The sequence below is a fragment of the Balaenoptera ricei genome, chromosome 1 (genome assembly GCF_028023285.1).
Source record: "Balaenoptera ricei isolate mBalRic1 chromosome 1, mBalRic1.hap2, whole genome shotgun sequence".
Classification (NCBI taxonomy): domain Eukaryota; kingdom Metazoa; phylum Chordata; class Mammalia; order Artiodactyla; family Balaenopteridae; genus Balaenoptera; species Balaenoptera ricei.
The window spans coordinates 60,852,692-60,868,181 of record NC_082639.1 but is presented as its reverse complement, the minus strand read 5'-3'; the positions used below and the strand labels follow the sequence as shown (position 1 = coordinate 60,868,181).

The window sequence follows — 15,490 nt, the reverse complement described above, 5'->3', positions numbered from 1 at the left end:
GGAGTGGTGTTTTATAAATCTACTAGCACAGTGTACGGCACGAAGTAGGTGCTTAGCGAAAGTTTATTGAATGAGTGTCCTGTGCATTTCAGTGACATCATATCCTGTGTGCCTTGGCGTCAGTCAGCACTCCTGAGGGAGGCCCAGAGGTCGCAGGGTTTGTCATTGTTTATAACGTGCATCGAATATCTCAAACGCAGGCTAAGGTTTCAGACGGCCCACAAGAAGCGCGGCCATCAGGACGCTGGATCCCGGTCTTTTAGTTCAAAGACTACAGCTTGGGGCGGGAACCCGCTGCCTAGGAAGCGCCGACATTCGGCAACTCTGGGAACAGAACCTGCGAGGGAGGGAGCAGGCAGCTCACTTATCGCGGTGTTTCCTCCCTCCTCCCTCCCAGGGGAGCTCTCGCGAGAGAAGCCAGGGTAAGATGGCCGTGCTCTGTTTTTCGGTGTGAGGCAGTGACGGCGGCTGCGGCGGTGGGGACGGGGATTCTGGTGTCGTGGGCACCTGAACTCTAGCTCCCCCCAGCGAGCGCGCGTCCCTTCGTGCCTAGGCGAGAGCCGGCTCTTCTTCCTCCGGGAGATGCGTTTGTCCCGGGCTCGGGGGCGCCCTGGGAGTTCATGCTGCGCTGGAGTATCCTGGCCACCGCTCTAATCGCCTTGTGCCGCCGCAGCGCAAGCTTCGTCGCCAGGGGTGAACCTCCTGGATCCCCTCTCTGCCCCTGGCGGCGATGACCGGGGAGAAGATCCGCTCATTGCGGAGGGACCACAAGCCCAGCAAAGAAGAGGGGGACCTGCTGGAGCCCGGGGATGAGGAAGCGGCGGCTGCCCTCGGCGGCACCTTTACCGGAGGCAGGATTGGCACAGGCAGCAGCAGCAAGGGCGGTAGAGCCTGTCATAAGATCTTCAGTAACCATCACCACCGGCTACAGCTGAAGACAGCTCCGGCCTCCTCCAATGCCCCCGGCGCCCCGGCCCTGCCGCTGCACAATTCCTCCGTGACTACCACCTCCCAGTCCCCGGCTCTTTTAGCGGGCACCAACCCCGTTGCTGTCGTCGCAGGTGGAGGCAGTTGCCCCGCACACTACCCGGTGCACGAGTGCGTCTTCAAGGGGGATGTGAGGAGACTGTCCTCTCTCATCCGCACGCACAATATCGGGCAGAAAGATAATCACGGTGAGGAGTGCTCGCCCCTGTCCACCTCTCCTTCCCAGAGCCTAGGTTGTGCCTCCCCAGGCCTCTGAAATCCTAACAGACCCTTCTTTCCTCTCTTTTGCCCACCATTCCAAGCCAAATGCCCGTAAATCTTGTAATAGCATGCCAGTGGTTTCGGGATTGGTTCTTGTGGGTGCGAAGGAATGTTCCTTCCTTGGCTACTTCAAACTCTTAGAAGCTGTTTTATGTTTGAGACAGGGCTTCAGTGTGTTGATTCTTTACCATAAGAAATTTTAGATTGCCTCTCATCCAACCTGGTCATCATCCATTGTTTATTGAACTATATCTTTTTTTCTTCAACCCCCCTACCCCCTTGGGATCTTGAATTTTGAACATATAAATTGCCCACCTCCCTTCATTGCCCAGGTACAAATCCCAACCTGACTGCAACTGGTTGTGATTTCTACGTGCCATCAGGTTGTTTGTTTATTTTCTTTCTTTTTTCTTCTACTTTTAGGAAGCTTAGTTTGGTACAAAGTGTTTACATTTTGCAAATGCTTTGATTTCTGAAAGCCACAGTACAAATTTGTTGGTATTTGATACCTAGAGCATGTAAAGTGACTTCTGAGTGGCTAAGATTTTGTTGAAGTAGAGCTTAGAGTTTTTTGCTTGTTTTAGGTAGATAATTGCTAATAGTAATGTTTTATCTTGATGATCTGTGACTAAAAATAGTACTATGATTTTTCATAGTAACTTCATCATATCCTACATGACAACATATAGTGTCATTTGTTATTCAAGGACTGTATTTCTACTTTTTGCTTTAATTTATTAGCTGAATTTTTTTCTGTTTCTTCTAAAAACATAATGTGACTGAGTTGACATTTAAGCCACAGTAAATTAATGAAAACTATTGTCAACACTGATATTTTCAACATTTGATAGGCCATTTTAAACTGGGTAGTTGACAAATATTGTTAATAGCTCGGCTTTTAACTGAACGTGAGTATTGTATCCATTCAGTTAGAACACACTCAACTCTGCTCAAAATAGTGTAACACATTAATGAAATACTTGCCTGTGGAATCACCTCCCTTAATTCCATTGGACTCTAGGCTTCTTATGTACAATTAAGGCAAAAATTGAGATTAAAAAAAAAAAGTAAGACTTCTGTTGGTTGTATAATTCTCTAACAACTGCATTTGTATTCTGAATTTACAATATTGTAAGAATTACTACCTCTCATTTATCAAAAATCAAATCCCCCAGAGTGTTCCTAAAAGCTGCACCCAGTTTTTCATTCCTACATTTAATTTATTTAATTACTTTACTATTGTTGCAATGACATAATATTGTTCATTGATGGTAATTATATTCTAACCCTTTGGGAAACAGTTTTTAGAGGGAGATCTGTTGTAGCTTCGGGTTGTTTAGTTATTAGGACATTTTTCAGATTTGGTCTTCATAGTAGCTATATATATATGGTTTATCTTATGGCCATTGCCTTTAAAATATAGAGTTCCATTACGTTGAAATGTACCTGAAAACAGATAAAACTTTGTTTTTGAGAGTTGATTCCCTTTGAAAGAAGAGAGAGGTGACTATGACTGACAAAGTATGATAGTATAGTATGTTAGAACTGATTTTCTTGATTGATCACGGAAGGTACTGAATTGCAGGATTATTGGGCTTGCATATCTGTCATCTAGCATTTACAAGTTGGTTTGTTAAAGTACGAATTCTGTTCAAAGTAATTAGAATCCTGAATATCCTTGAACTCTTCCTTAGCCCACTGAAATTCTCTTTCTAAGTCGTCTTGATATACTAAATGCTTGCATTGTACTTAGCTGCCCTTACATTGTTGATTTTATTTTATTTTTATTGACGTATAGTTGACTTACAGTGTTTCAGGTGTACAGCAAAGCGATTCAGTTTTTTATATATATGTATTTTAGATTTTTTTCAGATTCTTTTCCATTATAGGTTATTACAAGATATTGAGTATAGTTCCCTGTGCTATACAGTAGGTCCTTGTTGTTTATCTATTTTATATATAGTAGTGTGTATCTGTTAATCCCAAATTCCCAATTTATTACCCCCCCTTTCCCCTTTGGTAATCATAAATTTGTTTTTTATGTCTGTGAGTCTCTGTTTTGTAAATAAGTTCATTTGTATCATTTTTTTAGATTCCACATATAAGTGATATCATAAGATATTTGTCTTTCTCTGATATACTTAGTCTGATAATCTAGGTCAATCCATATTGCTGCAAATGGCAATTATTTCATTCTTTTTTATGGCTGAGTAGTATTCCATTGTCTATATATATCACATCTTCTTTATCCATTCATCTATTCATGGACATTTAAATTACTTCCATGTCTTGGCTATTGTAAATTGTGCTGCTGTGAACATTGGTGTGCATGTATCTTTTCGAATTAGAGTTTTCATCTTTTCTAGATATATGCCCAGGAGTGGGATTGATGGATCATATGGTAACTCTATCTTTAGTTTTTTAAGGAACCTCAGTACTGTTCTTAAAGGCTGTACCAGTTTACATTCTGTTACATTGTTGATATTTTTGATGAATGTAACCAATGGTTCACATACCTGTGGAAAGTGTAATTGTTTTGCCTGCGATTTACATTCTCATCTCCTGCAGTGAAGACTCCTAAGAAAGAGTAGCTTCTATTTAACGTGCTACTTCTTTAATCTTCTTTTCCCCTGTAGCTGCATAATTTCTCTGCTATATTACTTTTACTCATGAAATTTTACTAACCTGGATACTTTAGTCTTTTTAGATTATTTTTCATTTCAAATTACAAAAGATAAATGCGTTTTGAGTCATCCAACAAAAACAAGCTCTTTGTTATATTTGGATTGTTATAGCATGATGAGTACATAGCAGAATCGTACACTCATACAGGTGCATAGCAGAGCCATACAATTATATCACATCATATGACATAGTTAGTTTTATATTCACTAGATGTTCCTTCCATAATGTAATGATGATGATGATCATCATCACAGATACAGTTTATTAAATACATCAGCACTATGCTAAGTGTTTACATACATTATTACATTTAATTCTCACAATAACCCTGCTATAAAGGGTAGCTTTATCCTTGTTTTAAAGGTGAGGAAAGTGAAGCCTGGAGAGGCAAGGAAACTTTGCCAAAGTTGCATACTTAGTAAATAAGTTCCAAAGCTGGGAACTGAACTAACAGCAAGAACCCCAAAGCAGGGCTTCCCTGGTGGCGCAGTGGTTGAGAATTTGCCTGCCAGTGCAGGGGACACAGGTTCGAGCCCTGGTCTGGGAATATCCCACGTGCCGCGGAGCAACTGGGCCCGTGAGCCACAACTACTGAGCCTGCGCATCTGGAGCCTGTGCTCCGCAGCAAGAGAGGCTGCGACAGTGAGAGGCCCGCGCACCGCGATGAAGAGTGGCTCCCGCTCGCAGAAACTAGAGAAAGCCCTCGCACAGAAACAAAGACCCAACACAGCCAAAAAATAAAAAATAAAAAAAAAAAATAATAATAAATAAATAAATAAAATTTATATTAAAAAAAAGAACTCCAAAGCACATGATCAGCCTGTTTGTAAATATTTCTGTTGATCAGGATGCACTATTTTGCAAAGAAGTCAATTTTAATAATGTGTATGTGGCAATTTATGGCAAAGTTCTTTAATATATATTTCTCATTTAGTACTTGTAGAGAGAGAATGCCACTGAACAGCTCACAGAGATTTTCTGTAGAGCCCAAATCTCTCACTGTTGTTATGTTTCTTTTTATGTAACGGCACGGATAAATAGGCTACTTTGTCCACATGATAGCCCTTTAGGTATTTGACAAGCAAGAGCTATCATGTTCTCCTTATCTTCAGGTTAAACATTCCTAACTTCCGTATCCATTCTTCATATGACATGGTTTATAAAGTGCTAAGAATGGTCCCTGAAACACAGTAAATGCTATAGAAGTATATTAAAAAAATAAGTGAAAATCTTAGTCATCTTCTTTTAGTGAAACTCTGGTTTGTTAGTTCTTTCCTTTGAGGATGGTGCCCAGAACTAGCCTTAGTGTTGAAGCTATAGTAGCCTCATCAGCAAAGACAAAGAGACTATATTTATTGCTCTAAGCAATACACATTTAGTAATGTATATTAGTAAAAAGCATACATTAAATAATATAGTACAAGAGTATGCGGATTTTTTAATACTGTTTATTCTCAAGTAAGTGGCTGTCTTTCCATTCTGTCCTTTCTTGTGCTTATTTTTTTTTTTTTAAATGAAAGCTTTGTTTATTTATTTATTTATTTTTGGCTGTGTTGGGTCTTCGTTTCTGTGCGAGGACTTTGTCTAGTTGCGGCGAGCTGGGGCCACTCTTCATCGCGGTGCACGGGCCTCTCACTGTCGCGGCCTCTCTTGTTGTGGAGCACAGGCTCCAGGCGTGCAGGCTCAGTAGTTGTGGCTCACGGGCCTACTTGCTCCGCGGCATGTGGGATCTTCCCAGACCAGGGCTCGAGCCCATGTCGCCTGCATTGGCAGGCAGATTCTCAACCACTGCGCCACCAGGGAAGCCCTTATTTTTTTTCTTTAACCTCAAAACAGGACTTTACATTTATTAATTTTTATCTTGTTGGTCTTGATCCTTTATTCTACCTACCTGGAAAGCTTATTGAATCCTAATTTGGTCACTATTTAGCTCACTATTCATTAGCTCTTTCAGTTTGCAGTGATCTCTGAATTGAAAAACTTTTTTTGGTGTGTGTGTATGTATGTATATTTACAAATTATTGTCAAATTGAGTAGGAGCAAGGATAGAGCCTTTTCTTTTATGGAAAAATGTTAGTTGAGTTTGAATTGCTTTTTCTAAGCCATCAATTATATTGAGGAATATTGTATTTGGATCCAAATATATCTCTTGAAATATAAATTAAATACAGTAACAGCCATAATATCATATATATACTGTGTTCAAATATGCCAATGATTTTGACACATGGTATATTTAATAACAGCTCTTCTCGGGTGGGGAAAAAGATACATTAAGTGTACAAAAATTACTTAAACCTTATATCATTAGTATATCTTTAGTTATATACCCCCCCTTTTTTTAGTATAGGATTAAAGTTTAAGTCTAAGCTTTTTTTCACATTGAGTGTGAAGATTTTTCTGAATCCTTTTTTGCCATTGGTAGTTAAACAAAGCATCATGGTAACATACTATTTTTTTTATAGTTGATGCTAATGATTTTTATTTCTTCCCCTTTAGAATTGAGAATGCTTATGAAGTTTATAGAAGACTTTCTTGATTTTGACTGCATCCTATTTGTTAAACTTGTACTTTTGTTTTTTCCCTTAATTGAGTCAAATATCTTTGTAAGTTAAGCACCTTATCTTGGACATTAGTCAGAAGCTTTTAGGGGCCAGAGTGACAAAAGTCCTTGATATATGAATTGCTCAAACCAGCCTTTCCTAGATGTGAAAAACTTCTGATCTATTCTGAGAGGTTTGGCAGTTTCTACTGCCTTTAATTACATCGTCTGGCATGTGACAAGCCATCTTCTCTATACACAGTTAATTTTCATTTTTACTGAATTGTAGTGTAATCTTCTTGAAGCTATTTTACATAGTGATTAGAGATTTCAAATTTAAGATAAAAGTCAGTTTGAGAATATTCCTGCCAATGCAGGTAACTCAGTGAAGTGATAAAGAAATGGCTAACTTGTGTCTGGTGGCTGACAGATTTCTTCAGACAGAGATTTCAAAACATCTTACATTCAGAAAATTTAAAAATGTACATTTGAGAATGGAGGCAATAGGAAATCTTTTTGGTGCCCATACAATATGTTTATTTTGGCTTATTCTATATGAATTGATCTTTCTTTTGGTATCATTTTCTCTGCTTCATTTTTGGCATTAACATTCATGATGGGTGATACAAGAGAATAAAGCACAATATGTCTGTTTGAGAAAAGGCGACTATGAAGGTAAACTTTGCATGGAAAAAAAAATCTTGACGTCTCAAGTGAACAATTTTAGTCAAGAGGCACATCTTTAAAAGAACACGAGTAGTTTTGTATCTGTCCTCCTCGTGTTTTGTAGTCTTCTCTGAATTTTGTTTTTGGAAGGCATACCTCATTTTCCCTTAGAAAAAAAATGGTTTCTGGAGGCCCAAGATAATCCATTAAAGTTTTATGCACTGTCACTGGGTATGAGGGTGATTTGGCTGTGAAATCTGTCACTCCACTGATCTGTGGGGTTGATTCAGTTGATCTTCATGACTGTATGAACCTTCTTCCTTTCACCTTTTCCTGCATGTGAATCTCCAACAGAATAGGACGGTCCTGGGGTTAAATGACTGTTTCCTGATGCCATCATCATTAGCACTATAGAACGTGAACTGCTACTTGAAATTGTGATATGAACACATCTGCAGAGCTACCTCTGGAGAGCTACCTTCATTGAACCACAGTAGAAGTAGGAAGTCTGACCTTCAAACTTTGGCAAAAAAGGAAGCAGAAATGAGCAATTACTGATGATATTGTGTCCTGGGCATCAGCAATGAGGCAGGAGAATTCTGGAGGACTTATTGGAGAACTGAATATGTCTGTCCCAAGTTAATGGCATTCATAAGTCATAGAAATCTAAATGAAGAGTACAAGGTAATTGTCAGGATGCTTTGTGTTCTAGAAAATGAGTGTAGATTCTAAAAAATTGGATAGGGGCTGGAAAGACAAACAGTATATTCCTGTTTGTATACCATTTATTTCACTGGGGAGAGGTAGAAAATCTGTTTTAGAGCAAGACAGAAGCATGTCAAATGAGGGTAGGAAAAAGGGAAAAGGTCTCTTTTCTAACTGTTTAAAGATTATGAATGGTGTTAGTTATTAGGATATGTGAGGTTTAACTGTGTGGTTGCATTTCATCTGTTCTTAAGCCTGTTAGTCTTCTTGATATCCCAAGGATCATCTGTAAAACTAGAAGGCTTTTTCTATATATGGAATCAGATCTGAGTTTGAGACCATGCTTCTCTACAAACTGGTTTTTATGTAATTATACTATTTATTTAACTGCTGAAATAAGTCGATATAATAATATCTATCTCTTGGGGCATTATAGTCTTAAATGGGAGACCACACTTGAAAATATTTTAACGATGAAGGCTCATATCATAGTAATATCATTAATATCAATATCTTGCTCTACTTTTGCTGTGACGTACCTTTCAGCAGAGGACATTCTAGTTTTTGAGGTTTAGTTAGGACTTCATTCAATTGAGGTTTTATCTGATTCTTGAATTTATACTGCCTATCAGTTTGCTAAAAGGTTTATTTGCCTCTCCTGTCAGTCATCTTTCGTCTACTACTGGTGTAACTGGGTTCAGTGCATTTAGATTCTTGGCTGTAGATATTGTCAGGTGTGTTAATTTATCCTCTCTTAATCAGCACTGTGCTGACTTCTATAAAGCCATCTGGGCTGTGTTGCATATCCTCTTGGATATTGGTTGGCTTTCATAGAGAATCATGTGGAAACCTGCATTGTCCTGAGGTAAAATGCTTTTTGGAGAGTAAAAACAGATTTTAACACTATTCTAATGGTTCTTCATAGTTTTTTTCCCCCTTTTTTGTTCATTCATTCCTTCACTTAACAGATACATACTGAACTCCCGATATGTGATAAACAGTGTTTTAGGTGCTGGGGTTACAGCAGTGAACAAAATGAACAAAGTTGTCTCTGCTGTCAGGGAGCTTACATTCTAATGGGGGAAGATAAATAGTAAACGAACTAATAAAAATATGGTAAAGAGAATATGGCAGAAAAGAGTTTAGCAGAGAATTGCAAACACAAAGGTACCATGTTCAAAGAATAGGAAGAAGACCAGTGTGGCTGGAACAAGGCAGAGAGTGGTAGGAGATGGGAGATTTTGAGACCGGGGTGTATACACGTAGAACTTTTGTAGACCATTGTTAAGGATTTTGGCTTTTACTTTGCGTAACATAGGAAGCAATTTGAGGGTTTTGAGTAGCCAGGTAACATGATCTGATTTTAAAAGGCTCTTTCTGGCTGCTATATGAGGCAGAAAAGAAACTTGAGTGAGGGAGGCATGGGTCAATTTAACATGCTATTATAATAAGTGGGGGTAACTGGAAATAATGAGAAGGTAGAGCTGGTTAGGAGTCGATGATAGATTGAAAGTAATATGTGTGTGTGTGGGTTTTAGTACTACAGTACCATTTATGAGAGAAAGCACAAAAATTCTCCCTTTTTATTGCTTGCTTGGATGAGACTTGGATGGAAGATGTCTGTGGAAGCTGGAGCTGTGTTGGTTCTAGGACTTGTAATTTCTTGCTTTGCTCCCTCGTTAGGGGGCACATGAAGTCAAAACTATTTTTGTAATAACCCAAAGTCATTGTTTGCCTTTTTCACAGCGCTGACATTTTCACTGATGGTACAAAAGCAGTGGTGGGTAAAATTGTTGGAACATTAGCATGAATCAAGGCACCAAACTGCTAGTAGTCATTGTATTATTCACTGCCGTGTACTTGAAGTAGGAAAAAAAAAAAAAGCCAATTTCACAATGTCTTTGATGAAGGTGTAGAAATTGTTAATTTTAAAGTCAATTTTGAGTACATACTTTTTATATTCTTTGTGACATAACGTGAATTATGCATAGTGCTTTTCTGCTGCATACTGAAGAGAAAAAAAGGGAGAACATTTGTGCAGTTGAGTTGTAAGCCAAACTAGCTGCTTTTGTCATGGAACACCATTTTTATTTGAAAGAACAGCTTACGCACAAACTATGGTTATCACAATTTGGATATTTGGCCTACATTTTCTGGAAATTGGATGAAGTGAACGTGTGACCTCAAGGAAAACAATTGACAGTATTTGTTGCCAATTAAAAAATTCAAGCTTTGAAATGAAATTTAGAATTTGGAAAACTTGTCTCTGTCACTGTAAGCTTGACAGCTTCCTAGTATTTAAAGACTGTTCTGGTCAGATTGGTGATATTACTAAATGTGATTTAAAAATTTTTGTATAGTGAAATGTGTTGACATTTGGAAGATCTGCATAACTCAGTAAATCAGTATTTTTTAGACTGATCAATGCCTGATGTTACAAAACCATGCATCAGTAAAAGATCCATTCAAAGTGCAAGAGAAACCAATGAATTTCAGTGTACCACAGTACAAAAAATTTATTGATACTGTTTGAGATCTCACGTGGCAACAAACCTTAAAGAAATAACCACTTACTAAGTTTTGGTGTAGTATCAAAGAATACCCCCAATTATTTGAAAAGACTGTTAAAATACTCTTTGTTTTTTCAAGTGCATATCGTCTGAATCTGGATTTTCTTCATATACGTCACAACAACATTTACACCTGATTGAATGCAGAACCAGTTATAAAAACCCAGCTGTCTTCTATTAGGCCAGACATTAAATTAAATTTGTTTTTATTTTTAATTAAAGAATTTAAAATAGTACCACTTGTCATTCTTTTTGTTTTGTTTTGGAAAATTGCAATTTTTTTCATGAAAAAATTATATTAACATGTAATGGTTTTATTGTAATTTTAAAATTAATAAGGAAAATTTTAAAACAATTTTAATTTCTAATGTAAATATCAATAGATTTATTCATATAAGAGATTTTTGGGATCTTCAGTAATTCTTAAGAGTATAATGGGGTCTTGAAACCAGAAAGTTTGAAATCTGTTGGTATAGTAAAAAGAATACTGATTTTAGAGTCATGACTCCCACAATTTCTGGATATGTAATTTTAGGAAATTACTTAACCACTTTTAGATGTATTTTTCTTATGACATGTGAAATAAGAATAATCTTTGTCTCACAGGGTTAGAGAGCAAATTAAATAAGATACCTAAAGTATACAGCATAGTGCTGGGCACATAGTATATAATATATGCCCTGTAAATGCCAGCCATTTGGTTGATAATTTGCATACTTTAAGACTATAGTGGTCTTAATATTACTGGAATGTTTTTTACTCATTTAACAAAACAGAGTTCAGTTTTGTTTACCAAGTTAGAACCAAGGCATCCAATTTCAGATTTAAAAGTATATTTTGAAAAGTTAATGGAGAAAGTTATTTTAAGCTTTTAGTGTCCTTTGTGTAACAAATTAGTTTAAGCAGTAGGTTGAGGACTTAAAACTGAGGGGATAGTAGGTGAAGGGTAAAGCTGGGATACTTGAGCACTTAGTTTCATGATACATTTAGTCAGTAAAGTAAATGTGGTATTGGGTAGATAATAATGTTGATGAAGATTATTTTGCATTTAAAATATTGAAATCATAGCATGACATTTGGCATCCTTGATTGTAAGTAGTATGTGTTTCTGATTATGTTCTTACCTTAAAGTGAGAGGGACTGGATTGTTGAACTCAAAATCATTTCTAGTTCATAAATCTTTTGAAATCGTGATTAATTTGGACTTGTAATGGGAAGTTTCATTTGTAACTTAAGTAGATGCTGAGGCTTTTACCTTTTCATCTATATGTTCTTGGAGGGTTTAAGAAAACAAAGAGTACTTATCTAGGTGCATAAATGCCTTGATTTCTTCACCTGTATGCTCTGTCTAGACTGTGGTAGGTTCTCCTTAATTTGTGTAATTTTTTGAATAGTTACTATGTTCACATGCTACAAAAGTATAAAAAGATATAAAAGGATATGATGTAAAAATAAAATTTCTCTCCCACCCATCTTTATCCACCCAGTTATCCTCTTTGGCAGCAGCTAGTGTTATCAGTTCCTTGTTTTCTTTTTCTGCTACCATTTAGAACATGGTACTTTTTTTTTCTCCTGAAAGATAGGGAAGTGAAGAAAGAACTATTACAACCTTTCCTACTATTAGGACAAAAATGGATATTCAGAAATTTGTATGTTTGATTTTAAATGTCTTTCTTTTTTCTTATTTTTAAACTTATATCTCCAGCCTCGACTTCTCCTTGGAGTTCCAGATTTTGTAATTATCTCCACTTGGGAATCTCAGAGATGTTTCAAAATTTATTTGTCCAAAATGGAGTTATCATTTTCCACTTCCCACCTGGCCATCTAGTAAATCACATCATTTAGCTATCCAGTTCTCAAGCGTCAATCACTGGGATCATTCTTTGTCTTACCCCCTCTTTTTACCCATACATGTCTAATTAACAGGTTATTTTGAATCAGTCTACTTTCTGTCTCCACTGCTACCACTTTGAGACCAACCAATTTTTATTATCTTTTCCCTGGAATACTACCCCAGACTCATAACTAGTTTCCCTATGTCCCCTTCCATTCCATTCTCTGTAAGTTAAGAATAGTGATCTTAAAATGTAATTTGTATCATGTCATGTCCCTGCTCAAGGTCCTTTAATGCCTTCTCCACTTAAAAGTAAGTTCATATTTTTTACCATATGTTATAGAACCCTGCATGATCTAGCCCTTTCTTACTTCTCTGATATAATCTTGTACCAATCCCTTCTTTTTTTCTATGTCTGGCCATACTTATTTTCTTTCAGTTCCTTGAACATGCCAGGTTATTTCTGGCCTCTGTCTGGAAATTCTCATTCTTTGATTTCATAGTTCTTACTTAGCTTTTAGATCTCATTTTAAACATTATCTCTTTAGAGAGATTTTCCTGACTTAAATATCAAAAAATATGTCTGTCCTTATTATTTTCAGTTTTAGCTTTTTATTTTTCTCAACACTTACAATCTATTTTGTTTCATTTTATATTTTTCTTTTATGAATATAAACTCCATGAGGGCAAGAGTTATTTCTAGCTTATTAATGGTTGAATCTCTAGTGTCTAGCACTATGCCTAGGACATAGTGATCCTCAGTAAAAATTTATTGAATGGAAATGAATGGATTTTCCTTCTGGGTAAAATGTTGGAGAAATAACAGAACCTATGAACTCCTTCTAACTTTGTATTAAAATACAATGATGACTCTAGAATCAAGTAAACTAGATAATGAGAGAAATTTTCAATAATAGTAATGTAGTGTGATTACATATAGAAATTATATTGATGAATGACAGGTGTTCTATCCTGTCACCTGTAATGTGACATGAAACCCTTAGTGATTAGAACATTGGTCTATAAACATTGCATTAAAGGGCAAGATAAGTGAATATTATAGGCTTGCAGGCCATACCATTTGTTGCATGAAAGTAGCCATAGACAGTTCATAAACAATCAGCATGTGGCTGTGTTCCAGTAAAACTTTATGTCACGTCCCTGAATTAGAGGATGAAGAAGTTTCTAATATGGGAAACAGATGGCAGGAGCAGTTTGTGCCCAACAGCAAGCTTACCCCTTCTTCTTGCCTTCATTTATTGTTATCATTAAGACTTATAACAGTAGAAAAAAAAATAAAACTTTTTCTGGTACCTTATTTTGAATAGAGAAATTCACACTAAAGAAGCAAGTGGGCAAGAAAGCTTATTTTAGTTGAGAGCTAGACTAACCTTGGTGATGGTTGTTAAGGAGCAATAAATCCAGTAAAAAGGCCTTTTTAAGGAAGACTTTTTCTTTTAAAATTATTAGGAGAGTGAATACATTTTTACTTATCGGCCACTTATCTCTTATTTATCTTTAAACAGCTTTATTCTGATATAATTCCTATAGCATACAATTGAACCATTTAAAGTGTACAATGAAATGGTTTTTGGTATATTCAAAGTTGTGCAACCATTACCACAATCACTTTGAGAACATTTTTATCACCTTAAAAAGAAATGTATTTTTTTACCTTTCACTGCCCCCCACTCCATTTCCTCCAGCCCTAGACAATCTCTAATCTACTTTCTGTCTCTTTAGATTTTATTATTCTAGACACTTCATGTAAATGGAAATCACACCATCTGTGGTCTTTCACTTAGCACATTGTTTTTTAAGGTTCATTCGTGTTGTAGCATGTATCAGTACTTCATTCCTTTTTATTGCCAATTAAGATTACATTGTATGGATGTACCTCATTTTGTTTGCACATTCATCAATTAATGGACATCTGAGTTGTTTCTACTTTTTGGCTATTATGAGTAATGCTGCTATGAACACTTGTATATAAGTTTTTGTGTGGACATGTTTTCATTTTCTTGGGTATATATCTTTTGCTAGGTCATGTGATAAGTCTGTGTTTCCCATTTTGAGGAACTACCAAACTGTTTTGCAAAGTGGTTGCACTATTTTACTGGCCCAACAGCAGTGTTTGAGGATTTCAGTTTTTCCTCCTTGCCAACACTTGTTATAGCCATCCTAGTGAGCATAAAGTTGTATCTCCTTATGGTTTTGATTTGTATTTTCTTAATGGCTAATGATTTTGAGCATCTTTTCATGTGCTTTTTGGCCATTTGTATATCTTCTTTGGAGAAATGGCTATTCATATATTCCCATTTTTAAATTGGGTTGTCTTTTTATTATTTAGTTGTAAGAGTTTATTTAGAGTATTAGAGTCTCATAAGAAAGTGCTTAAATATCAGCTTGTTCTTTTAGCTTCAGAGTTTAGAGGAGTTTCTGCTATTTATTCTCTTGAATGTTGAGAGGATAGTGAGGGCAATATGCTTGTCCTTTCCCATATTAGATCTGAATAAATCATTTCAGGATGGATGAGCAGAAAAAAAAATCCATTTGAGAGTCTTTGGAAAACAGTTATTATAAAAGAAGCATCATTATAAGTATCCTGAAGATACTGTTAGGAATACTATAAGAAATAGAAGAAAAGTTTAGAAAATAATTGCCTTGTTTTTCAGTAACACATAAAGCAGTTTGTTTCTCTAAAACTGTTAAATCATGATGTGAAGAAAACAGTCCAAATTATGAAGATACTATGGAAATTTAAAAAAATATAGTCACTGCATTAAAATGATCTAAATTGAGTACAGTAAATAAAGTCTTGACAGTAAAGAAAATTGAATGAGTGGTGTACAAAAATAATTTGAAAACAAAGACTGTAGAGGAAAAGGAGACAGATTAAAAGAATGAAGGACAAGTTACAAATATGGGCTATACATGTGTAGATTTTATTCTATGAATAATATGAATTTCCAGAGAATAAAACAGAAGAAATGGATCAGAGGCAATACCCAAAGCTATAAATAAAGAAGAAAACAGTTTTTTATCTAAACTTTGTTCTGATTCCAGAGTTTGAGCTCATAATTTGTTCCAGGGAAAATTAATGAAAAGAGATCTGCATATCTTCATGCTATTTTTTGTTTTTTAAATTGCCCGAGCAACGTGGCTTGTGGGATCTTAGTTCCCCCGACCAGGGATTGAACCCGGGTCCTCGGCAGTGAAAGTGCAGGGTCCTAACCACTG

The 15,490-nt window shown here is 36.4% G+C and overlaps 1 protein-coding gene across 1 annotated transcript in view; it reads left to right on the top strand.

Annotated features, from left to right (window-relative positions):
* Positions 1–402: 402 nt before the first annotated feature.
* Positions 403–15,490, top strand: part of ANKRD13C (ankyrin repeat domain 13C) — an 81,925-nt gene continuing 66,837 nt past the window's right edge. Inside the window, exon 1 of the mRNA XM_059924378.1 lies at positions 403–1,175. Coding sequence (XP_059780361.1) covers positions 731–1,175 — 445 coding nt within the window. The 5' untranslated portion in view covers positions 403–730. The remainder of the gene's footprint in view (positions 1,176–15,490) is intronic.